Source organism: Crinia signifera, chromosome 7 (assembly GCF_055691185.1).
Source record: "Crinia signifera chromosome 7, ASM5569118v1, whole genome shotgun sequence".
Taxonomy (NCBI): Eukaryota; Metazoa; Chordata; class Amphibia; order Anura; family Myobatrachidae; genus Crinia; species Crinia signifera.
The window spans coordinates 9,806,901-9,832,184 of record NC_139223.1 but is presented as its reverse complement, the minus strand read 5'-3'; the positions used below and the strand labels follow the sequence as shown (position 1 = coordinate 9,832,184).

At 47.8% G+C, this 25,284-nt stretch overlaps 1 protein-coding gene across 1 annotated transcript in view; it reads right to left on the bottom strand.

Moving 5' to 3' along the window:
• Positions 1–25,284, bottom strand: part of LOC146019748 (uncharacterized) — a 65,987-nt gene that overhangs the window by 19,604 nt on the left and 21,099 nt on the right. The window contains exon 2 of the mRNA XM_083152276.1: positions 21,857–22,130. Coding sequence (XP_083008402.1) covers positions 21,857–22,130 — 274 coding nt within the window. The remainder of the gene's footprint in view (positions 1–21,856; positions 22,131–25,284) is intronic.

Below are 25,284 nucleotides of genomic sequence, written 5' to 3'. Positions count from 1 at the left end.
TTAATGTATATCATAATTTTATTCATTTGTGTTACAATAAATGTATTCTTTTTTAACTGAATTGATTCACCATCATTAATTCAGCGCTGCTTAAACCCCCCCCCCTTTTTTTCTAGTGCAGAATAACACCTACAGATAACTGATGATCCCATACAGTATACTACAGAACAGCACCCGCAGATCACTGATGATCCCATACAGTATAGTACAGAACAGCACCTGCAGATCACTAATGATCCCATACAGTATAGTACAGAACAGCACCTGCAGATCACTGATGATCCCATACAGTATAGTACAGAACAGCACCTGCAGATCACTGATGATCCCATACAGTATAGTACAGAACAGCACCCGCAGATCACTGATGATCCCATACAGTATAGTGCAGAACAGCACCCACCGATAACTGATGATCCCATACAGTACAGTGCAGAACTGCACCTGCAGATAACTGATGATCCCATACAGTATAGTAAAGAACAGCACCCACAGATAACTGATGATCCCATACGGTATAGTGCAGAACAGCACCCACAGATAACTGATGATCCCATACAGTATAGTGCAGAACAGCACCCACAGATAACTGATGATCCCATACAATATAGTGCAGAACAGCACCCGCAGATAACTGATGATCCCATACAGTATACTACAGAACAGCACCCGCAGATAACTGATGATCCCATACAGTATAGTGCAGAGCAGCACCCGCAGATAACTGATGATCCCATACAGTATAGTGCAGAACAGCATCCGCAGATAACTGATGATCCCATGCAGTATAGTGCAGAACAGCACCCGCAGATAACTGATGATCCCATACAGTATACTACAGAACAGCACCCACAGATGACTGATGATCCCATACAGTATAGTACAGAACAGCACCCACAGATAACTGATGATCCCATACAGTATAGTGCAGAACAGCACCTGCAGATAACTGATGATCCCATACAGTATAGTGCAGAACAGCACCCACAGATAACTGATGATCCCATACAGTATAGTACAGAACAGCACCCACAGATAACTGATGCTCCCATACAGTATAGTGCAGAACAGCACCCACAGATAAATGATGATCCCATACCGTATAGTGCAGAATAGCACCAACAGATATTTGATCATCCCATACAGTATAGTGCAGAACAGCACCCACAGATAACTGATGATCCCATACAGTATAGTGCTGAACAGCACCCGTAGATAACTGATGATCCCATACAGTATAGTACAGAACAGCACCCACAGATAACTGATTATCCCCTACAGTATAGTGAAGAACAACACCCACAGATAACTGATGATCCCATACAGTATAGTGCAGAACAGAACCCGCAGATAACTGATGATCCCATACAGTATAGTGCAGAACAGCACCTGCAGATAACTGATGATCCCATACAGTATAGTGCTGAACAGCACCCGTAGATAACTGATGATCCCATACAGTATAGTGAAGAACAACACCCACAGATAACTGATGATCCCATACAGTATAGTGCAGAACAGAACCCGCAGATAACTGAGGATCCCATACAGTATAGTGCAGAACAGCACCTGCAGATAACTGATGATCCCATACAGTATAGTGCTGAACAGCACCCGCAGATAACTGATGATCCCATACAGTATAGTGCAGAACAGCACCCGCAGATAACTGATGATCCCATACAGTATAGTACAGAACAGCACCCGCAGATCACCTATGATCCCATACAGTATAGTGCAGAACAGCACCCGCAGATAACTGATGATCCCATACAGTATAGTGCAGAACAGCACCTGCAGATAACTGATGATCCCATACAGTATAGTACAGAACAGCACCTACAGATAACTGATGATCCCATACAGTATAGTACAGAATAGCACCTACAGATAACTGATGATCCCATACAGTATAGTACAGAACAGCACCCGCAGATAACTGATGATCCCATACAGTATAGTGCAGAACAGCACCCACAGATAACTGATGATCCCATACAGTACAGTGCAGAACTGCACCTGCAGATAACTGATGATCCCATACAGTATAGTACAGAACAGCAGCTGCAGATAACTGATGATCCCATACAGTATAGTGCAGAACAGCACCCACAGATAACTGATGATCCCATACAGTATAGTAAAGAACAGCACCCATAGATAACTGATGATCCCATACAGTATAGTACAGAACAGCACCCACAGATAACTGATGATCCCATACAGTATAGTGCAGAACAGCACCCACAGATAACTGATGATCCCATACAGTATAGTGCAGAACAGCACCCACAGATAACTGATGATCCCATACAGTATAGTGCAGAACAGCACCTACAGATAACTGATGATCCCATACAGTATACTACAGAACAGTACCCGCAGATAACTGATGATCCCACACAGTATAGTGCAGAATAACAGAATAATGCAAAGAGTCAGAGACAAAAAAATGCCTCTGACTAAAGAGCGCTTTAATATGTTTTGTTTCCTTATAGCAGCTGCTTAGGTGGGGTGGGTCGGTCCCCAAGGTAATCGAAAAAAGGGGGGGGGGGTTTAAGCAGCGCTGAATTAATGATGGTGAATCAATTCAGTTAAAAAAGAATACATTTATTGTAACACAAATGAATAAAATTATGATATACATTAAAAAACAGTAAAAATTAATTGATCCAGATCTCACGTGGTAGGGAATGTCCACATTCAGATTGTGTACAACCTGTACTGTCCTCACCGACAATGATCCCTGTGAAGGGCAAGGTCCAAAAAGGGGATGGAGACCCTTATGGAGTAAGTGTGGTGGTTGAGGGAGTGGCTGATGTATGGAGCCCAACTGCTACCTCACCATCATTTGTATCCAATTGGAAGAAATAATCCAGTTTTTATGGAGGTCCAGGACGGGAGGACTAAGTGTTTGGACAGGTACACCGGTGTGGTCCACTGAAACAACACGGATCTGGAACAGGAGTAGCACCACCAACGCGTTTCACTGGGCTGCCGCCAGCTTTATCAAGGTGTCACCTTGATAAAGCTGGCGGCAGCCCAGTGAAACGCGTTGGTGGTGCTACTCCTGTTCCAGATCCGTGTTGTTTCAGTGGACCACACCGGTGTACCTGTCCAAACACTTAGTCCTCCCGTCCTGGACCTCCATAAAAACTGGATTATTTCTTCCAATTGGATACAAATGATGGTGAGGTAGCAGTTGGGCTCCATACATCAGCCACTCCCTCAACCACCACACTTACTCCATAAGGGTCTCCATCCCCTTTTTGGACCTTGCCCTTCACAGGGATCATTGTCGGTGAGGACAGTACAGGTTGTACACAATCTGAATGTGGACATTCCCTACCACGTGAGATCTGGATCAATTAATTTTTACTGTTTTTTAATGTATATCATAATTTTATTCATTTGTGTTACAATAAATGTATTCTTTTTTAACTGAATTGATTCACCATCATTAATTCAGCGCTGCTTAAACCCCCCCCCCTTTTTTCTAGTGCAGAATAACACCTACAGATAACTGATGATCCTATACAGTATACTACAGAACAGCACCCGCAGATCACTGATGATCCCATACAGTATAGTACAGAACAGCACCTGCAGATCACTAATGATCCCATACAGTATAGTACAGAACAGCACCTGCAGATCACTGATGATCCCATACAGTATAGTACAGAACAGCACCTGCAGATCACTGATGATCCCATACAGTATAGTACAGAACAGCACCCGCAGATCACTGATGATCCTATACAGTATAGTGCAGAACAGCACCCACCGATAACTGATGATCCCACACAGTACAGTGCAGAACTGCACCTGCAGATAACTGATGATCCCATACAGTATAGTAAAGAACAGCACCCACAGATAACTGATGATCCCATACAGTATAGTGCAGAACAGCACCCACAGATAACTGATGATCCCATACAGTATAGTGCAGAACAGCACCCACAGATAACTGATGATCCCATACAATATAGTGCAGAACAGCACCCGCAGATAACTGATGATCCCATACAGTATACTACAGAACAGCACCCGCAGATAACTGATGATCCCATACAGTATAGTGCAGAGCAGCACCCGCAGATAACTGATGATCCCATACAGTATAGTGCAGAACAGCATTCACAGATAACTGATGATCCCATATAGTATAGTACAGAACAGCAGCTGCAGATAACTGATGATCCCATACAGTATAGTGCAGAACAGCACCCACAGATAACTGATGATCCCATACAGTATAGTAAAGAACAGCACCCATAGATAACTGATGATCCCATACAGTATAGTACAGAACAGCACCCACAGATAACTGATGATCCCATACAGTATAGTGCAGAACAGCACCCACAGATAACTGATGATCCCATACAGTATAGTGCAGAACAGCACCCACAGATAACTGATGATCCCATACAGTATACTACAGAACAGCATCCGCAGATAACTGATGATCCCATGCAGTATAGTGCAGAACAGCACCCGCAGATAACTGATGATCCCATACAGTATACTACAGAACAGCACCCACAGATGACTGATGATCCCATACAGTATAGTACAGAACAGCACCCACAGATAACTGATGATCCCATACAGTATAGTGCAGAACAGCACCTGCAGATAACTGATGATCCCATACAGTATAGTGCAGAACAGCACCCACAGATAACTGATGATCCCATACAGTATAGTACAGAACAGCACCCACAGATAACTGATGCTCCCATACAGTATAGTGCAGAACAGCACCCACAGATAAATGATGATCCCATACCGTATAGTGCAGAATAGCACCAACAGATATTTGATCATCCCATACAGTATAGTGCAGAACAGCACCCACAGATAACTGATGATCTCATACAGTATAGTGCTGAACAGCACCCGTAGATAACTGATGATCCCATACAGTATAGTACAGAACAGCACCCACAGATAACTGATTATCCCCTACAGTATAGTGAAGAACAACACCCACAGATAACTGATGATCCCATACAGTATAGTGCAGAACAGAACCCGCAGATAACTGATGATCCCATACAGTATAGTGCAGAACAGCACCTGCAGATAACTGATGATCCCATACAGTATAGTGCTGAACAGCACCCGCAGATAACTGATGATCCCATACAGTATAGTGCAAAACAGCACCCGCAGATAACTGATGATCCCATACAGTATAGTGCAGAACAGCACCTGCAGATAACTGATGATCCCATACAGTATAGTACAGAACAGCACCTACAGATAACTGATGATCCCATACAGTATAGTACAGAATAGCACCTACAGATAACTGATGATCCCATACAGTATAGTACAGAACAGCACCCGCAGATAACTGATGATCCCATACAGTATAGTACAGAACAGCACCCACAGATAACTGATGATCCCATACAGTATAGTACAGAATAGCACCTGCAGATAACTGATGATCCCATACAGTATAGTACAGAATAGCACCCGCAGATAACTGATGATCCCATACAGTATAGTACAGAACAGCACCCGCAGATAACTGATGATCCTATACAGTATAGTACAGAATAGCACCCGCAGATAACTGATGATCCCATACAGTATAGTACAGAACAGTACTTACAGATAACTGATGATCCCATACAGTGTAGTACAGAATAGCACCTACAGATAACTGATGATCTCATACAGTATAGTACAGAACAGCACCTGCAGATAACTGATGATCCTATACAGTATAGTACAGAATAGCACCTACAGATAACTGATGATCCCATACAGTATAGTACAGAATAGCACCTACAGATAACTGATGATCCCATACAGTATACTACAGAACAGCACCCGCAGATAACTGATGATCTCATACAGTATAGTGCAGAACAGCATCCGCAGATAACTGATGATCCCATACAGTATAGGTCAAACAGCCAAATAAATCATTGGTGCAATTATAATCTATTAGACAGCTATTCAGAGACGTGCAATTCTTAAGTTTAACTGAAAGTTCCCAAAATGTCCCGAACGGTATAGTTACCACAAAAGCCGCTAGAGGTGGTTGTCCATGATTGGCTGCACAGCAGCACAAAGTCCTCAGTGAGGGCCATATGTATCAAGTTTAAAAAACGGATAATATGGAGAGCGATAAACAACCAGACAATCAGCTCCTATCTGTCATTTTTCAAACACAGTCTGTAACATGGCAGCTAGGAGCTGATAGGCTGTCTGTTTATCACTCTCCATTTTATCACTTGATACATCTGGCCCTAAGTGCTGTTGAGGTTAGAATAGATGCAGCATTTTAGACAGCGAAACGCGTCAGTGGACATGGACACAACTGATTGTTTGCTCCGTCTGTCACTGTTTCATGAGAACCGGAACCTGCCAGACTTTCTGTCTGACTGGATTACAAACACTCTGCATTTATACTCGCACCACCACCGCACTTAGGGCCTGATTCATTCCTGTTCGGATGGATCTAAATTCATCCCCCTTTCTGATGGTGGGCGTCAGTGCATGTGTTAATATGCGCATGTGCAAACCGACTGTGGGAACGCCTTCGATGAGTATCACACCTGCGGAGGTGAGTTAGGGGAGGGAAGTTGGCGGACAGGGGACTGATGTAGGGAATGCTGGGCATACCCCTGCGAACGCAGGCGGGTCAATTCCTGCTCAGGGCGGGCTGATGATTTCACATGACTTCAGTGCCACCCTGTAATTCGTCCGGGATAAAAGTCATTCTAGACTGACAGTTTTCTGTGAATGGTCGGTTAACATCGAATCATTTTTCACCCGTGCGCCACGTGGGGATATGTAAGAGTACACATGGAAATGCAGGGTTTTGCGCCTGGGTGAGTAGACGCTTGGTCAGTTGATGGGCGGCATTTTCCTGTTTGTTAGGCTGTGAACATACGCAAGCTAGCAAACAGGTCTGAATGAGGCCCTTACTGAGGACTTCGTGCTGCTATGCACCTGCATCCACGTGACAACCACCTCTACCGGCTTTTGTGGTAACTATACCCTTCGTGGACATTTCAGCTAATGTCAGACAATGCTAAGAGCTGCCCGTCTCTGCGTAAGACCGTGCGTCATGGTGGCAACATAGGAACGGGACTTTGCATCATGGTGGCAACATAGGAACGGGACTTTGCATCATGGTGGCAACATAGGAACGGGACTTTGCAATCACAGTCACTACATTATCAATTTATATCATTAATGGCCTTATTCCCACCCTGTGATTTTTACATGCTTCTTCCTGTTACGTTGTTTCTATATTCCCATTGGTTATTAACACCACTTCTAGTTTTCTTGTTGGATCTTATATGGGACCGACTAGCCCAGTGGTGGCCAACCCGTGGCTCTTGAGCCTCATGCGGCTCTCCCCCTTGTAAAGTGAGGCTCCTGCTCCCACTGCTGCCCGCCACCCACTGTCCGTCCCAGTCACCCCTGCTGCCGGTTCCCTGAATCCCTTCTCCTTCTGAGGGGAGGAGAGCACACATCGCGCATCTCTCCTACCCCTTACTGTGCATCCTTGTGTCTGGGCCGTCCTCCAATCAGAGCTCGCGGGCCAGCAGCCAATCAGGAGCCGGCCAGCGAGCTTTGATTGGTGGACAGCCCAGTAACAGGGAAGTGAGGGGGAAGGAGACGCGCGGTGTGCTGTGCTCTCCTCCCATCAGTGACATGACAGGAAGACTGTCCTCTCCCTGCCCGGCAGCAGCAGCAACAATGGTGAGTGCTGCTGCTGGGAAATTTGCACTGTGGGGGCATAGCAGTTTGTGGCACTGTGGGGGCATAGCAGCTTTCTGGCACCATAGTGGCATACCCGGCACCGTGTGGTGCATTCCTGGCACCGTGGGGGCATATGTATATATGGCACTGCACTATTGGAGGCATATTTGTATCACACCCACCCAAGGGGTCAAAATAAACTACGCCCCTTTTTTTGGCGCATGCGCCTTCAGCTCGCGCATGATGTTGGCTCTTTAGCTTGACTACCGATATTTTTCGGCTCTTTACCTCTGACCGGTTGGCCACCCCTGGACTAGCCCATTATAAGTGGCCGCTTGGCAACACCCCCCTGTTAGCGCCCGAATCGATACGGTTCACATGGTGTTTGACAGTTAGGCGTCTGGGGGTGGCAACCGGACGTTTAGTGGGTGCAAGAAAAAAAATCAGGAGTGCTTAGGAAAATGCTGGGAGTGTCCGGGAAAATACAGGCGTGCTTAGGAAAATGCTGGGAGTGACCGGGAAAATACAGGCGCGCTTATGAAAATGCTGGGAGTGTCCAGGAAAATACAGGCGCGCTTAGGAAAATGCTGGGAGTGTCCGGGAAAATACAGGCGCGCTTAGGAAAATGCTGGGAGTGTCCGGGAAAATACAGGCATGCTTAGGAAAATGCTGGGAGTGTCCGGGAAAATACAGGCGCGCTTAGGAAAATGCTGGGAGTGTCCTGGAAAATACAGGCGTGCTTAGGGAAATGCTGGGAGTGTCCGGGAAAATACAGGCGCGCTTAGGAAAATGCTGGGAGTGTCCGGGAAAATACAGGCGTGCTTAGGAAAATGCTGGGAGGGTCCGGGAAAATACAGGCGTGCTTAGGAAAATGCTGGGAGGGTCCGGGAAAATACAGGCATACCTGAGCGTATTATGGGAGGGTGTGTGACGTCAGCACCAGACCGGATATGCGGTTTTTATTGCACTGTGGTCCGTGGCTACTGCGGTGACTGGTGCCCAGTGTAATATTAATCATTAGACAGTGAGCCTGTTACGATGGGATCTGGACATATTCGCTCAGCAGCGTATGGATGTGTAGCCGTACACAGCCATACGCACAGCGAGCACATTCACTTGTAAGGTCAGATTTCACTCTGACAGGGCTGCACACTGGCCGCTGCCAATTTGTGGCCATGTGAACCGGTCTGAATGACCCCCTTTGTTAGCTTCCATGATACCCTTGTGGAACCTTATAAATAAAAGTTAATAATTATAATAATAATAATAATAATAATAATAATTATATGGTAAATAGTGTAAAACTGTGTGAGAAAATAATCAGAATAAAGTAAAGTGATTCCAGTTAAAGTTTAGTTCTTAGTGAAGGTTCCTGCTCTGCTGTCGCTGTTCTATGATACATTGCACATTACAGCTGTTATTACCTGCTGATAATTGATCTCCCATACTATCTAATGCATCGGGGGATGTTACAATGTTATAAGCTTAATATTCTCAATGTAACAGTTATTTCATTAGTGTCCTTTGTGATGTAGCCCTGTGTACCCAAGGAGTACGGTTCTGTTATCTGCTGGTGTTACTGTGATGTAGCCCTGTGTACCGTGGAGCACGGTTCTATCATCTGCTCGTGTTACTGTGATGTAGCCCTGTGTACCCGAGGAGTACGGTTCTATTATGTGCTCATGTTACTGTGATGTAGCCCTGTGTACCCGAGGAGTACGGTTCTATTATCTGCTCATGTTACTGTGATGTAGCCCTGTGTACCCAAGGAGTACGGTTCTATTATCTTCTCATGTTACTGTGATGTAGCCCTGTGTACGCGAGGATTGCGGTTCTATTATCTGCTCATGTTACTGTGATGTAGCCCTGTGTACCCGAGGAGTACGGTTCTATTATCTGCTCATGTTACTGTAATGTAGCCCTGTGTACCCGAGGAGTACGGTTCTATTATCCAGAGCCGGCCCTAGCCTAAATGATGCCCTAGGCAAGATTTTGGCTGGTGCCCCCTAGCACCGCCACTAGTTCCGCCTCTTACCCTGCTCCCCTTTCCCAGCACCATCAACCCTCATCATAGCAGTCATCATTTTGGTGCTCCTACCTGCAATATTTTAAATAGAAACAGTGCACACATTCGGTGCACAGCCCAAACAGGGGTGTGTTCTTGTTGGGAAGGGGCATGGCCACACAATTTTACCCCCAATTCAAATTATGCCATACAGTAGTGCAACTTTATTCACATTATATCATGCGATGGTGTCCCTTATTCATGTTACATCACACTGTAATACCACTTTACCTTATATACATTACTCGTCACATTATTCACATTATACCCTTAGAAAAAAATCCTGAGAAAATATTGTATTTTAAGCACCTCCATGGCCACACTGCAACCCAGCACAAAGCAGTGTGAGATCTGCAGCTGCTGCTGTCACTTAAGGGGAGGGGGCCCTGGGCCCTCCCATCAGACTTTGGCCTGGGTAATTTGTACCCCCTACCCCTTTCTCTCGGCACCCCTGATAATACCACACAGTAATGCCCCTTACACATGACACACATTAATAATGTCCTTATAACCATAATGCCCCTTACACATTATGCCAACCTTTATTAATGCCCTTCATACACATAATGACACACATAATGCCCCTTACACATATGTTGCACATTATTAATGCCCTTATACACATGACACACCTAATGCCCATTACACATATGTTGCACATTATTAATGCCCTTATACACATGAGACACATAATGCCCCTTACACATATGCCAAACACTATTGCACAACCAACCCAGCCGCAGACAGCACTCGCACAGCCGCTAACACTATCACCTCTGCCTCTGCTTGGATACAGATGTTTCCTCATACATTTTGCCTCAATAGGCCATGCAGCTCCTGGCCAGTTCTGCTAACGTTGGGTGCGTTTTTGCTGAAAATTCGTCTTATTTGCATTGTTATGACCAGCACACACAAGGAGCTTCCGATGATTAAAATTATATGCGGCATGCCTATATTCTGTGTGCGACTGTGGCTGTACCAGTATACGGAATGCTATGTTACAGTGATTTCCATGAATACACTACTTCATATGCAGATACAACCTCACTCACACACAGAATATAGGCATGCTGCATATCATTTTAATCAGCAGAAGCTGCTGATGCCCCTAGGCATTCCAAATGCCCTAGGGAATTGCCTAGTTTGCCTATGCCTAAGGCCGGCCCTGCTATTATCTGCTTGTGTTACTGTGATGTAGCCCTGTGCAGGGCAGCCGAGAGGGGGGGGGAGCGGGTACTAATTACCCGGGCCCAGGCTTGCTGGAGGGGCCCCGCAGGGGCCATGGTCCGACCCCTCCCTTCCCCCTCCGTCCCTCCCGGGTAGCAACAGCAGCACACACTTCTACAGCATGCGCTGTGCTGACAGCAGGCTCAGCATGAGTGTCTCACTGACAGCATGAAAGGTCATGCTGAGCCTGCTGTCAGCACAGCACATGTTGTAGGTGTGTGCTGCTGCTGCTGCTGCTGAGATTACAGTTTTTAGAGTTTTTTTAGGGCGTGGCCTAAGTGCGGGAGATGCCCACACCCCACACTTAGGCCACGCCTCCAAAATTTTACCGGGGCCCGGCATTCCTCTCGGCTGCCCTGGCCCTGTGTACCCGAGGAGTACAGTTCTATTATTTGCTCATATTACTGTGATGTAGCCCTGTGTACCCGAGGAGTACGGTTCTATTATCTGCTCGTGTTACTGTGATGTAGCCCTGTGTACCCGAGGAGTACGGTTCTATTATCTGCTCATGTTACTGTGATGTAGCCCTGTGTACCCAAGGAGTACGGTTCTATTATCTTCTCATGTTACTGTGATGTAGCCCTGTGTACGCGAGGATTGCGGTTCTATTATCTGCTCATGTTACGGTGATGTAGCCCTGTGTACCCGAGGAGTACGGTTCTATTATCTGCTCATGTTACTGTGATGTAGCCCTGTGTACCCGAGGAGTACGGTTCTATTATCTGCTCATGTTACTGTGATGTAGCCCTGTGTACCCGAGGAGTACGGTTCTATTATCTGCTCGTGTTACTGTGATGTAGCCCTGTGTACCCGAGGAGTACGGTTCTATTATTTGCTCATATTACTGTGATGTAGCCCTGTGTACCAGAGGAGTACGGTTCTATTATCTGCTCGTGTTACTGTGATGTAGCCCTGTGTACCCGAGGAGTACGGTTCTATTATTTGCTCATGTTACTGTGATGTAGCCCTGTGTACCCGAGGAGTACGGTTCTATTATCTGCTCGTGTTACTGTGATGTAGCCCTGTGTACCCGAGGAGTACGGTTCTATTATTTGCTCATGTTACTGTGATGTAGCCCTGTGTACCCGAGGAGTACGGTTCTATTATCTGCTCGTGTTACTGTGATGTAGCCCTGTGTACCCGAGGAGTATGGTTCTATTATTTGCTTGTGTTACTGTGATGTAGCCCTGTGTACCCGAGGAGTACGGTTCTATTTTCTGCTCGTGTTACTGTGATGTAGCCCCGTGTACCCGGGGAGTACGGTTCTATTATTTGCTCATGTTACTGTGATGTAGCCCTGTGTACCCGAGGAGTACGGTTCTATTATCTGCTCGTGTTACTGTGATGTAGCCCTGTGTACCCGAGGAGTACGGTTCTATTATTTGCTCATGTTACTGTGATGTAGCCCTGTGTACCTGAGGAGTACGGTTCTATTATCTGCTCGTGTTACTGTGATGTAGCCCTGTGTACCAGAGGAGTACAGTTCTATTATTTGCTCGTGTTACTGTGATGTAGCCCTGTGTACCCAAGGAGTACGGTTCTATTATCTGCTCGTGTTACTGTGATGTAGCCCTGTGTACCCGAGGAGTACGGTTCTATTATTTGCTCGTGTTACTGTGATGTAGCCCTGTGTACCCGAGGAGTACGGTTCTATTATCTGCTCGTGTTACTGTGATGTAGCCCTGTGTACCCAAGGAGTACAGTTCTATTATTTGCTCGTGTTACTGTGATGTAGCCCTGTGTACCCGAGGAGTACGGTTCTATTATCTGCTCATGTTACTGTGATGTAGCCCTGTGTACCCGAGGAGTACAGTTCTATTATTTGCTCGTGTTACTGTGATGTAGCCCTGTGTACCAGAGGAGTATGGTTCTATTATCTGCTCGTGTTACTGTGATGTAGCCCTGTGTACCCAAGGAGTACGGTTTTATTATCTGCTCATGTTACTGTAATGTACCCTGTGTACCCGAGGAGTACGGTTCTATTATCTGCTCGTGTTACTGTGATGTAGCCCTGTGTACCCAAGGAGTACAGTTCTATTATTTGCTCATGTTACTGTGATGTAGTCCTGTGTACCCGAGGAGTACGGTTCTATTATCTGCTCATGTTACTGTAATGTAGCCCTGTGTACCCAAGGAGTACAGTTCTATTATTTGCTCATGTTACTGTAATGTAGCCCTGTGTACCCGAGGAGTACGGTTCTATTATCTGCTCGTGTTACTGTGATGTAGCCCTGTGTACCCGAGGAGTACGGTTCTATTATCTGCTCATGTTACTGTAATGTAGCCCTGTGTACCCGAGGAGTACGGTTCTATTACCTGCTCATGTTACTGTAATGTAGCCCTGTGTACCCGTGGAGTATGGTTCTATTATCTGCTCATGTTACTGTGATGTAGTCCTGTGTACCCGAGGAGTACGGTTCGATTATCTGCTCAGGTTACTGTAATGTAGCCCTATGTACCCGAGGAGCTCAAATCTATTATCTGCTCATGTTACTGTAATGTAGCCCTGTGTACCCGAGGAGTACGGTTCTATTATCTGCTCATGTTACTGTAATGTAGCCCTGTGTACCTGAGGAGTACGGTTCTATTATCTGCTCATGTTACTGTAATGTAGCCCTGTGTACCCGAGGAGAATGGTTCTATTATCTGCTCATATTACTGTGATGTAGCCCTGTGTACCCGAGGAGTACGGTTCTATTATCTGCTCATGTTACTGTGATGTAGCCCTGTGTACCCGAGGAGTACGATTCTATTATCTGCTCATGTTACTGTGATGTAGCCCTGTGTACCCGAGGAGTACGGTTCTATTATCTGCTCATGTTACTGTAATGTAGCCATGTGTACCCGAGGAGTATGGTCCTATTATCTGCTCATGTTACTGTGATGTAGCCCTGTGTACCCGAGGAGTACGGTTCTATTATCTGCTCATGTTACTGTAATGTAGCCATGTGTACCCGAGGAGTACGGTTCTATTATCAGCTCATGTTACTGTGATGTAGCCCTGTGTACCCGAGGAGCACGGTTCTATTATCTGCTCATGTTACTGTGATGTAGCCCTGTGTACCCGAGGAGCACGGTTCTATTATCTGCTCATGTTACTGTGATGTAGCCCTGTGTGCCCGAGGAGCACGGTTCTATTATCTGCTCGTGTTACTGTGATGTAGCCCTGTGTACCCGAGGAGTATGGTCCTATTATTTGCTCGTGTTACTGTGATGTAGCCCTGTGTACCCAAGGAGTACGGTTCTATTATCTGCTCGTGTTACTGTGATGTAGCCCTGTGTACCCGAGGAGTACGGTTCTATTATCTGCTCATGTTACAGTAATGTAGCCGTGTGTACCAGAGGATTACGGTTCTATTATCTGCTCATGTTACTGTGATGTAGCCCTGTGTACCCGAGGAGTACGGTTCCATTATCTGCTCATGTTACTGTGATGTAGCCCTGTGTACCCGAGCAGTACGGTTCTATTATCTGCTCATGTTACTGTGATGTAGGCCTTTGTACCCGAGGAGTACGGTTCTATTATCTGCTCATGTTACTGTAATGTAGCCCTGTGTACCCGAGGAGTACGGTTCTATTATCTGCTCGTGTTACTGTAATGTAGCCCTGTGTACCCGAGGAGTACGGTTCTATTATCTGCTCGTGTTACTGTGATGTAGCCCTGTGTACCCGAGGAGTACGGTTCTATTATCTGCTCGTGTTACTGTGATGTAGCCCTGTGTACCCAAGGAGTATGGTTCTATTATCTGCTCATGTTACTGTAATGTAGCCCTGTGTACCCGAGGAGTACGGTTCTATTATCTGCTTGTGTTACTGTGATGTAGCCCTGTGTACCCGAGGAGTATGGTTCTATTATCTGCTCATGTTACTGTAATGTAGCCGTGTGTACCCGAGGAGTACGGTTCTATTATCTGCTCATGTTACTGTAATGTACCCTATGTACCCGAGTAGTACGGTTCTATTATCTGCTCGTGTTACTGTGATGTAGCCCTGTGTACCCAAGGAGTACAGTTCTATTATTTGCTCATGTTACTGTGATGTAGCCCTGTGTACCCGAGGAGTACGGTTCTATTATCTGCTCATGTTACTGTAATGTAGCCCTGTGTACCCAAGGAGTACAGTTCTATTATTTGCTCATGTTACTGTGATGTAGCCCTGTGTACCGAGGAGTATGGTCCTATTATCTGCTCATGTTACTGTAATGTAGCCCTGTGTACCCGAGGAGTACGGTTCTATTATCTGCTCATGTTACAGTGATGTAGCCCTGTGTACCCGAGGAGTACGGTTCTATTATCTGCTCATGTTACTGTAATGTAGCCGTGTGTACCCGAGGAGTACGGTTCTATTATCTGCTCATGTTACTGTAATGTACCCTATGTACCCGAGTAGTACGGTTCTATTATCTGCTCGTGTTACTGTGATGTAGCCCTGTGTACCCAAGGAGTACAGTTCTATTATTTGCTCATGTTACTGTAATGTAGCCCTGTGTACCCGAGGAGTACGGTTCTATTATCTGCTCGTGTTACTGTGATGTAGCCCTGTGTACCCGAGGAGTACGGTTCTATTATCTGCTCATGTTACTGTAATGTAGCCCTGTGTACCCGAGGAGTACGGTTCTATTACCTGCTCATGTTACTGTAATGTAGCCCTGTGTACCCGTGGAGTATGGTTCTATTATCTGCTCATGTTACTGTGATGTAGTCCTGTGTACCCGAGGAGTACGGTTCGATTATCTGCTCAGGTTACTGTAATGTAGCCCTATGTACCCGAGGAGCTCAAATCTATTATCTGCTCATGTTACTGTAATGTAGCCCTGTGTACCCGAGGAGTACGGTTCTATTATCTGCTCATGTTACTGTAATGTAGCCCTGTGTACCTGAGGAGTACGGTTCTATTATCTGCTCATGTTACTGTAATGTAGCCCTGTGTACCCGAGGAGAATGGTTCTATTATCTGCTCATATTACTGTGATGTAGCCCTGTGTACCCGAGGAGTACGGTTCTATTATCTGCTCATGTTACTGTGATGTAGCCCTGTGTACCCGAGGAGTACGATTCTATTATCTGCTCATGTTACTGTGATGTAGCCCTGTGTACCCGAGGAGTACGGTTCTATTATCTGCTCATGTTACTGTAATGTAGCCATGTGTACCCGAGGAGTATGGTCCTATTATCTGCTCATGTTACTGTGATGTAGCCCTGTGTACCCGAGGAGTACGGTTCTATTATCTGCTCATGTTACTGTAATGTAGCCATGTGTACCCGAGGAGTACGGTTCTATTATCAGCTCATGTTACTGTGATGTAGCCCTGTGTACCCGAGGAGCACGGTTCTATTATCTGCTCATGTTACTGTGATGTAGCCCTGTGTACCCGAGGAGCACGGTTCTATTATCTGCTCATGTTACTGTGATGTAGCCCTGTGTGCCCGAGGAGCACGGTTCTATTATCTGCTCGTGTTACTGTGATGTAGCCCTGTGTACCCGAGGAGTATGGTCCTATTATTTGCTCGTGTTACTGTGATGTAGCCCTGTGTACCCAAGGAGTACGGTTCTATTATCTGCTCGTGTTACTGTGATGTAGCCCTGTGTACCCGAGGAGTACGGTTCTATTATCTGCTCATGTTACAGTAATGTAGCCGTGTGTACCAGAGGATTACGGTTCTATTATCTGCTCATGTTACTGTGATGTAGCCCTGTGTACCCGAGGAGTACGGTTCCATTATCTGCTCATGTTACTGTGATGTAGCCCTGTGTACCCGAGCAGTACGGTTCTATTATCTGCTCATGTTACTGTGATGTAGGCCTTTGTACCCGAGGAGTACGGTTCTATTATCTGCTCATGTTACTGTAATGTAGCCCTGTGTACCCGAGGAGTACGGTTCTATTATCTGCTCGTGTTACTGTAATGTAGCCCTGTGTACCCGAGGAGTACGGTTCTATTATCTGCTCGTGTTACTGTGATGTAGCCCTGTGTACCCGAGGAGTACGGTTCTATTATCTGCTCGTGTTACTGTGATGTAGCCCTGTGTACCCAAGGAGTATGGTTCTATTATCTGCTCATGTTACTGTAATGTAGCCCTGTGTACCCGAGGAGTACGGTTCTATTATCTGCTTGTGTTACTGTGATGTAGCCCTGTGTACCCGAGGAGTACGGTTCTATTATCTGCTCATGTTACTGTAATGTAGCCGTGTGTACCCGAGGAGTACGGTTCTATTATCTGCTCATGTTACTGTAATGTACCCTATGTACCCGAGTAGTACGGTTCTATTATCTGCTCGTGTTACTGTGATGTAGCCCTGTGTACCCAAGGAGTACAGTTCTATTATTTGCTCATGTTACTGTGATGTAGCCCTGTGTACCCGAGGAGTACGGTTCTATTATCTGCTCATGTTACTGTAATGTAGCCCTGTGTACCCAAGGAGTACAGTTCTATTATTTGCTCATGTTACTGTGATGTAGCCCTGTGTACCGAGGAGTATGGTCCTATTATCTGCTCATGTTACTGTAATGTAGCCCTGTGTACCCGAGGAGTACGGTTCTATTATCTGCTCATGTTACAGTGATGTAGCCCTGTGTACCCGAGGAGTACGGTTCTATTATCTGCTCATGTTACTGTAATGTAGCCGTGTGTACCCGAGGAGTACGGTTCTATTATCTGCTCATGTTACTGTAATGTACCCTATGTACCCGAGTAGTACGGTTCTATTATCTGCTCGTGTTACTGTGATGTAGCCCTGTGTACCCAAGGAGTACAGTTCTATTATTTGCTCATGTTACTGTGATGTAGCCCTGTGTACCCGAGGAGTACGGTTCTATTATCTGCTCATGTTACTGTAATGTAGCCCTGTGTACCCAAGGAGTACAGTTCTATTATTTGCTCATGTTACTGTGATGTAGCCCTGTGTACCGAGGAGTATGGTCCTATTATCTGCTCATGTTACTGTAATGTAGCCCTGTGTACTCGAGGAGTACGGTTCTATTATCTGCTCATGTTACAGTGATGTAGCCCTGTGTACCCGAGGAGTACGGTTCTATTATCTGCTCATGTTACTGTAATGTAGCCGTGTGTACCCAAGGAGTATGGTTCTATTATCTGCTCATGTTACTGTAATGTACCCTATGTACCCGAGTAGTACGGTTCTATTATCTGCTCGTGTTACTGTGATGTAGCCCTGTGTACCCAAGGAGTACAGTTCTATTATTTGCTCATGTTACTGTGATGTAGCCCTGTGTACCCGAGGAGTACGGTTCTATTATCTGCTCATGTTACTGTAATGTAGCCCTGTGTACCCAAGGAGTACAGTTCTATTATTTGCTCATGTTACTGTGATGTAGCCCTGTGTACCGAGGAGTATGGTCCTATTATCTGCTCATGTTACTGTAATGTAGCCCTGTGTACCCGAGGAGTACGGTTCTATTATCTGCTCATGTTACTGTAATGTAGCCCTGTGTACCCGAGGAGTACGGTTCTATTATCTGCTCATATTACAGTGATGTAGCCCTGTGTCCCCGAGGAGTACGGTTCTATTATCTGCTCATGTTACTGTAATGTAATGGTTTAACACAAGTGTTAGATAGTCCTTTGATACATGTAATGCCCATTACACATTATGGAACACACCACAATGCCCATTACACATTATGGAACACACCGTTATTCCCATTACACATTATGGAACACACCGTTATGCCCATTACACATTATTGAACACACCGTAATGCCCATTACACATTATGGAACACACCGTAATCCCCATTACACATTATGGAACACACCGCAATGCCCATTACACATTATGGAACACACCGTAATGCCCATTACACATTCCTTGTGGGCATTAGTTGTTGGGATATACTGGCAGACATAGGAACACTACACAGGTTCTGTCTGGGCAGCAGGGAACCTCCAGATCAGCCAGGAGAAATACTCAGAGTACATAACATAAGCACAGTGCTAAGAAAATACTACAAACATGTAGCCCACAGGCCAGGGCAAAGAACACAGCAGCCAGACTAATACAGGGCCCTCTCTTATATAATACATACATCCTCCATACAAACATGCCAGTGAGTGAGCGCCAGTCCGCCGTCCGGACATCATTCTACCTCACCTCTCCCTTCTGCCCGCCGCCTGAGGTCAGGCCCCCAAATTTTCCGCTCCGCCATCTTTAACCCCTTCAGTGGTGGGTTTTTCTATGGCAGGAGTACCTAAATAGGACAGGTTTTTCCTGTCCCAGAAAAACCATCCACTGAAGGGTTAGAGGAGTCCTAGTGCTCCCCTCCCCTCCTGTGACCCCCCCCCCCCAGCCCCTCCGCTCCAGCGATCTACAGCGGAGCTCCCCTGCCGCTGCGGCCGCTGCCAGTCATAGCAGCACACTAGCAGGCAGCAAGCGGCAGGCTCGGCTAGGCTCGGGAGGACTCAGACGCCTAAACACCCTAGCGATCTGAGTCCCCCGAGCTGTGCCGAACATCCCCGAGCCTGCCGCCATCTCTCCCACAGTTTTGGCGGCGGCAGAGGAGCTCCGGCGAACGATCGCCGGAGCGAAGGTATGGGGGGGGGGGCACAACAGGGGAGGGAGCGGCCTAGTGAGGGTCGCTGCTGAGGTGATGCGCTAGTGGTGCACACCTGCAGGCACCACTGGCGCACACCTGTAGATTTGTGGCATGCCCGGAAATTTTCCGGGACTGCCCGCTGCGGCACCGCAGCTTGGCCCGGAAAATTTCCGGGACTGCCACGGGAGGGGTTAATACTGTGAATGGAGCACGATGCGGGTGTGCAGCCAGGACATCCATATCTGCGCCGGCTAGACCGCGGGATGTCAGTGGCAAACGCAGGATTTTCTGAAGGGGGTTTCCAGAGGGGCGGAGCAAAGCACGGAGATGGACACTTAGGTGACCCAGTATATGCCGGGTCATTTCAAGTATTATAGATAGACCAAATGTATATAAATAATAATAATAATTATATATATATATATATATATATATATATATATATATACACACACACACACATATATACATACATACATACATACATACAGGGGCGTCAACAGCAGTGTAGATCCCTGGGCATAGCAATGTATTGGGGCACCTACCGATCCTCCAGCGGTAGGGGTGGGGGAAGCTTTGATGTCCCGCGGGTGGTAGGGGGTATTATATCAACCGCTCAGCATGTAGGGCCTGGATCAGTAATTTCCACTAATTACCCCTTTACTGCACAGATGGGGGGTGATGGGGTGAGAGAAGGGGACATTGGGCTGAATGAAGGGGCCCTGATACATAACTTCCAGGGTGATAGAGGATGTTTAATATGCAGATGAGGGGTGTATAGTGGAGTGGGCTTATTATTAATAATTTTCTGGTGGGAGGACAGCTTGCTTGACTGCAGATATCTCCAGTTCCCGGAAATAGATTTCCTAGATTGTAATGTAATTAAAATCTAGAGGATCCCACCTACAAAATGGTATTGGGGACTAGGGGATCAGAGTTCAGGAGGCAGAGCAATCTGCCAACGAGAATATAAAACTACATACTAGGTGTGTGGAGCTGGAGCAGTAACCAGCTGCTGGAAGGCTGATATCTCTGGTTTTGGGAACAGTAGAGACAAGCTACTAGTGTCCATCAAAGGGGGAGAGTCCCAGCTTTTGGAATATTCCCTCAGAAAAAGTCTAAGTCAGACAGAACCTGAAATATCTGTCTGGGAAGAGCAATTAACAGGTTTGGATGGGGACCACTGCTTTGAAGTCAGATATCTCCGGTTCCCAAGGGCCGATTTTTAAAATTCTAGTACCCATGGAAAGAGGGGACCCTCAGCTTTCAGCCTAGGGCCCTTAGACTCCAGGGGGGTTTTCTGGGTACTCAGAAACCCCCCCTGCGTGCGCTACTGGATGTGGGGCTCTGCATCGGGCTCAGCAATGGCCGCATCATGACGCCATGATGCTGCAGCGTCATGGCGTCTATATGTATATGACGCGAGGGGGGGCTCAACGATAATGCAGAAAGTTCTGAAGTTCTCAGAACTTTCTGCACAAATTCGGCCCACAAGGCCATCGGCCCTTCTGGCATTTGCCGTCCCTGCCTGTCTGCATTTGAAGGGAACATGAGAAGGTCTGATGGTCATGTGGGGAAGCCCAGTGTAGTCAGATGGGGAGCAGCATAGTGTATGGTGGGGTAAATGTACAAAGATGGGAGTTCTATTGCACAACAACCAATCAGAGTATACTTCTTATTTATTTAGCACCTTCTATAAGATACAGTAGTACACACAATCTGATTGGTTGCTATGGGCAACATCCCATCTCCAATAGAACTCCCACCTTAGTAAATTTGTCCCCAAAAGGGTCATGATAACCTTAAACTGATTTTTGAAGCAGGCGGGATAATGTGGTTTGACCAGCGACACTATAACAGGGTTGCCAACTTGCAAAAAATCCTCTCCGGGAAAAGTCCGGAGAGGAATCTTTCATTACGAGTTTGGGGGCGGAGCTTAACGATGACGTCACTAAGCCCCGTCCCCATTATGGCAAATAGACGAAATAGCTGATCTCCATGGAGGGAGCGGGGCTAAAATGTCACAATTGTGCCATTTTAGCTCCGCCCCCTCCTCTGAGACCCGCGGATTGCGGCATTTAAATGCCGCGATCGGGGGGGCTCAGTGGGGGTCCCCCTGAGTCTGGGAAGGTTGCCCACCCTTCCGGGGGCCGGGAGGGGGGACCCGATTTTCGGGAGACTCCCGCAAATTCCGGGAGGGTCGGCAACCCTGCACTATAACTAGAATTAATTATGTAAAGATTAATTAATGGCTAAAACCTGTTCCTCACCGAGCTGCTGGTGCAGCAATTTCAGCTCTTCGTCGTACAGCGCGTCGGTGACGTCGGTGACATTAATCCTCCCCCGCTTCTTGGTGTGATACAGGATAGCGACGGTAAAGTATGAGATTGTGCGACGTAGATCAGCGTCATTGCCGGTTATGTAGACAGGACAGACTCTCTTCACTTTCTTAAAATGACTCTTCCCCAACTCCTCCTGTAGCCACCGATAATTCTCCTCAGCGTCTCTGGAGCAAATCGCCACGTTGCACTTTCCCGATCCGAACTTGGGAAAAAAGCAAAGATATCATAAAGTGTCAGTATAAGGATCATAACATAAGCCGGGCGCTCAGGATGCCATGTTTACTAGACCCATACTGGCACCGCAAATATCGCTGGAATATCCCATCAATTAGGATGCCGGCGCTGGAATACTGACTGCCAGAATCTAGGTCAACACTGAAGGTCGACATGACTCAAGGTCAACATGCATGAAGGTCAGCATGACATAAGGTCAACATGAGGAGTTTTTAACAGTCAAAAGATCGACATGGGGTTTCTCCTTTATTTATTTTTTTGCCGACATGTCCCGATGCCCTACCATCCACTAGGGAGTGGGGGAGTATAAAATAGTGCCGAGCGTAGCAAGCCATGCAAGGTGCACTTTTTTAGTGTCCTGTGTCGACATTTGGTTAAAAAAAGTGAAAATCCCATGCCGATCTTTTGACTGTCGACTTTCCCCATGTCGACCTAATGCTTGTGTCGACCTAATGACCCTGCCAACCTAACTCATGTCAACCTTCAGTCATGTCGACCTTCAGTGGTTGACCTAATGCTTGTAGATCTAATCATCAATACATACCCGTCAATCATATAATACATACCCGTCAATCATATAATACATACCCGTTGGGGCCCGGCCAGGGAAAGGGGGAATTCGTTTTAGGCCCTAGTGTGCGGATTGGGTTAGGCACGGGCGGGCTATCGTTAGGCTGTGCAGGGGAAAATTAGGTACTTATAAGGGGGACTTAGGGTCAGGCTTTAGGGGGGAGTTTGGGGTCAGGCTAGAAGGAGGAGGGTTAGGGTCAGGCTGCAGGGGGGGAGGGTTAGCGTTAGGCTGCAGGGGGGGGAGGGTTAGGGTCAGGCTGCAGGGGGGGAGGGTTAGAGTTAGGCTGCAGGTAGGGAAGGGTTAGAGTTAGGCTGCAGGGGGGAGGGTTAGGGTCAGGCTGCAGGGGGGGAGGGTTAGAGTTAGGCTGTGGGGGGAGGGTTAGAGTTAGGCTGCAGGGGGAGGGTTAGGCTCAGGATGCAGGGGGAGGGTTAGGGTTAGGCTGCAGGAAGGGGAAGGTTAGGGTTAGGCGGCAGGAGGGGAGAATAAGGTTAGGCTGGGGAGGGTTAGGTACAGGCAGCAGGGGGGGAGGGTTAGAGTTAGGCTGCAGGGGGAGGTTAGGGTGAGACTTCAGGGGGGAGGATTAGGGTTAGACTGCGGGGAGGGAAGGTTAGGGTTAGGCTGCAGGAGGGGAGGGTTATGGTTAGGCTGTGGGGAGGGGAGGTTATGGTTAGGATGTGGGGAGGGGAGGTTAGGGTTAGGCTGTGGGGAGAGGAGGTTATGGTTAGGCTGTGGGGAGGGGAGGTTAGGGTTAGGCTGTGGGGAGAGGAGGTTATGGTTAGGATGTGGGGAGGGGAGGGTTATGGTTAGGATGCGGGGAGGGGAGGTTATGGTTAGGATGTGGGGAGGGGAGGGTTATGGTTAGGCTGTGGGGAGGGGAGGTTATGGTTAGGATGTGGGGAGGGGAGGGTTATGGTTAGGATGCGGGGAGGGGAGGTTAGGGTTAGGCTGTGGGGAGAGGAGGTTATGGTTAGGATGTGGGGAGGGGAGGGTTATGGTTAGGCTGTGGGGAGGGGAGGTTATGGTTAGGATGTGGGGAGGGGAGGGTTATGGTTAGGATGCGGGGAGGGGAGGTTAGGGTTAGGCTGTGGGGAGAGGAGGTTATGGTTAGGCTGTGGGGAGGGGAGGTTAGGGTTAGGCTGTGGGGAGAGGAGGTTATGGTTAGGATGTGGGGAGGGGAGGGTTATGGTTAGGATGCGGGGAGGGGAGGTTATGGTTAGGATGTGGGGAGGGGAGGGTTATGGTTAGGCTGTGGGGAGGTTATGGTTAGGATGTGGGGAGGGGAGGGTTATGGTTAGGATGCGGGGAGGTTAGGGTTAGGCTGCAGGAGGGGAGGGTTATGGTTAGGCTGTGGGGATGGGAGGTTAGGGTTAGGCTGCAGGAAGGGAGGGTTATGGTTAGGCTGTGGGGAGGGGAGGTTAGGGTTAGGATGCAGGGAGGGGAGGGTTATGATTAGGATGCAGGGAGGGGAGGTTAGGCTGTGGGGAGGGGAGGTTAAGGTTAGACTGCGGGGGGAGGGTTATGTACAGGCTGCAGGGGGAGGGTGAGGGTCAGGCTGCAGGGAGGGAAGGTTAAGGTTAGGCTGCAGGGGGGAGGGTTAGGGTCAGGCTGCAGGGGGGAAGGTTAGGGATAGGCTGCGGTGAGGGGAAGGTTAGGGTTAGGCTGTAGGAAGGGGAAGTTTAAGGTTAGGTTGCAGGGAGAGAAGGCTGTGGGGAGGGGAAGGTTAGGATTAAGCTGCAGGAAGAGGAAGGTTAAGGTTAGGTTGCAGGGAGGGGAAGGTAAGGTCTAGGCTGCAGGGAGGGGAAGGTTAGGGTTAGGCTGCGGGGATGGGAAGGTTAGGGTTAGGCTGCGGGGACGGAAAGGTTAGGGTTAGGCTGCGCGGAGGGGAAAGTTAGGGTTTGGCTGCTGGGGGGGAGGGAAGGTTAGGGTTAGGCTGCGGGGATGGGAGGTTAGGGTTAGGCTGCGGGAAGGTTATGGTTAGGTTGTGGGGATGGGAAGGCTAGGGTTAGGCTGCAGGAGGGGAGAATAAGGTTAGGCTGCGGGGGGGGGGGGTTATGTACATGCTGCAGGGGGAGGGTTAGGGTTAGGCTGCAGGGAGGGAAGATTAAGGTTAGGCTGCAGGGAGGGAAGGTTAAGGTTAGGCTGCAGGGAGGGAAGGTTAAGGTTAGGCTGTGGGGGGAGGGTTAGGGTCAGGCTGCAGGGGGGGAGGGTTAGGATCAGGCTGCAGCGGAGGAGAGGTTAGGGTTAGGCTGCAGGAGGGGATAGTTAGTGTTTGGCAGCGGGGAAGGGAAGGTAAGGGATAGGCAGCAGGGAGGGGAGGTTAGGGTTAGGATGCGGGGAGGGGAGGTTAGGGTTAGGCTGCAAGAGGGAAGGATAGGGTTAGGTTGCGGGGAGTGGAGGTTAGGGTTAGGCTGTGGGGAGGGGAGGTTAAGGTTAGGCTGCGGGGGGAGGGTTAGGTACAGGCTGCAGGGGGAGGGTTAGGGTCAGGCTGCAGGGAGGGAAGGTTAGGGTTAGGCTGCAGGGGGGAGGGTTAGGGTCAGGCTGCAGGGGGGAA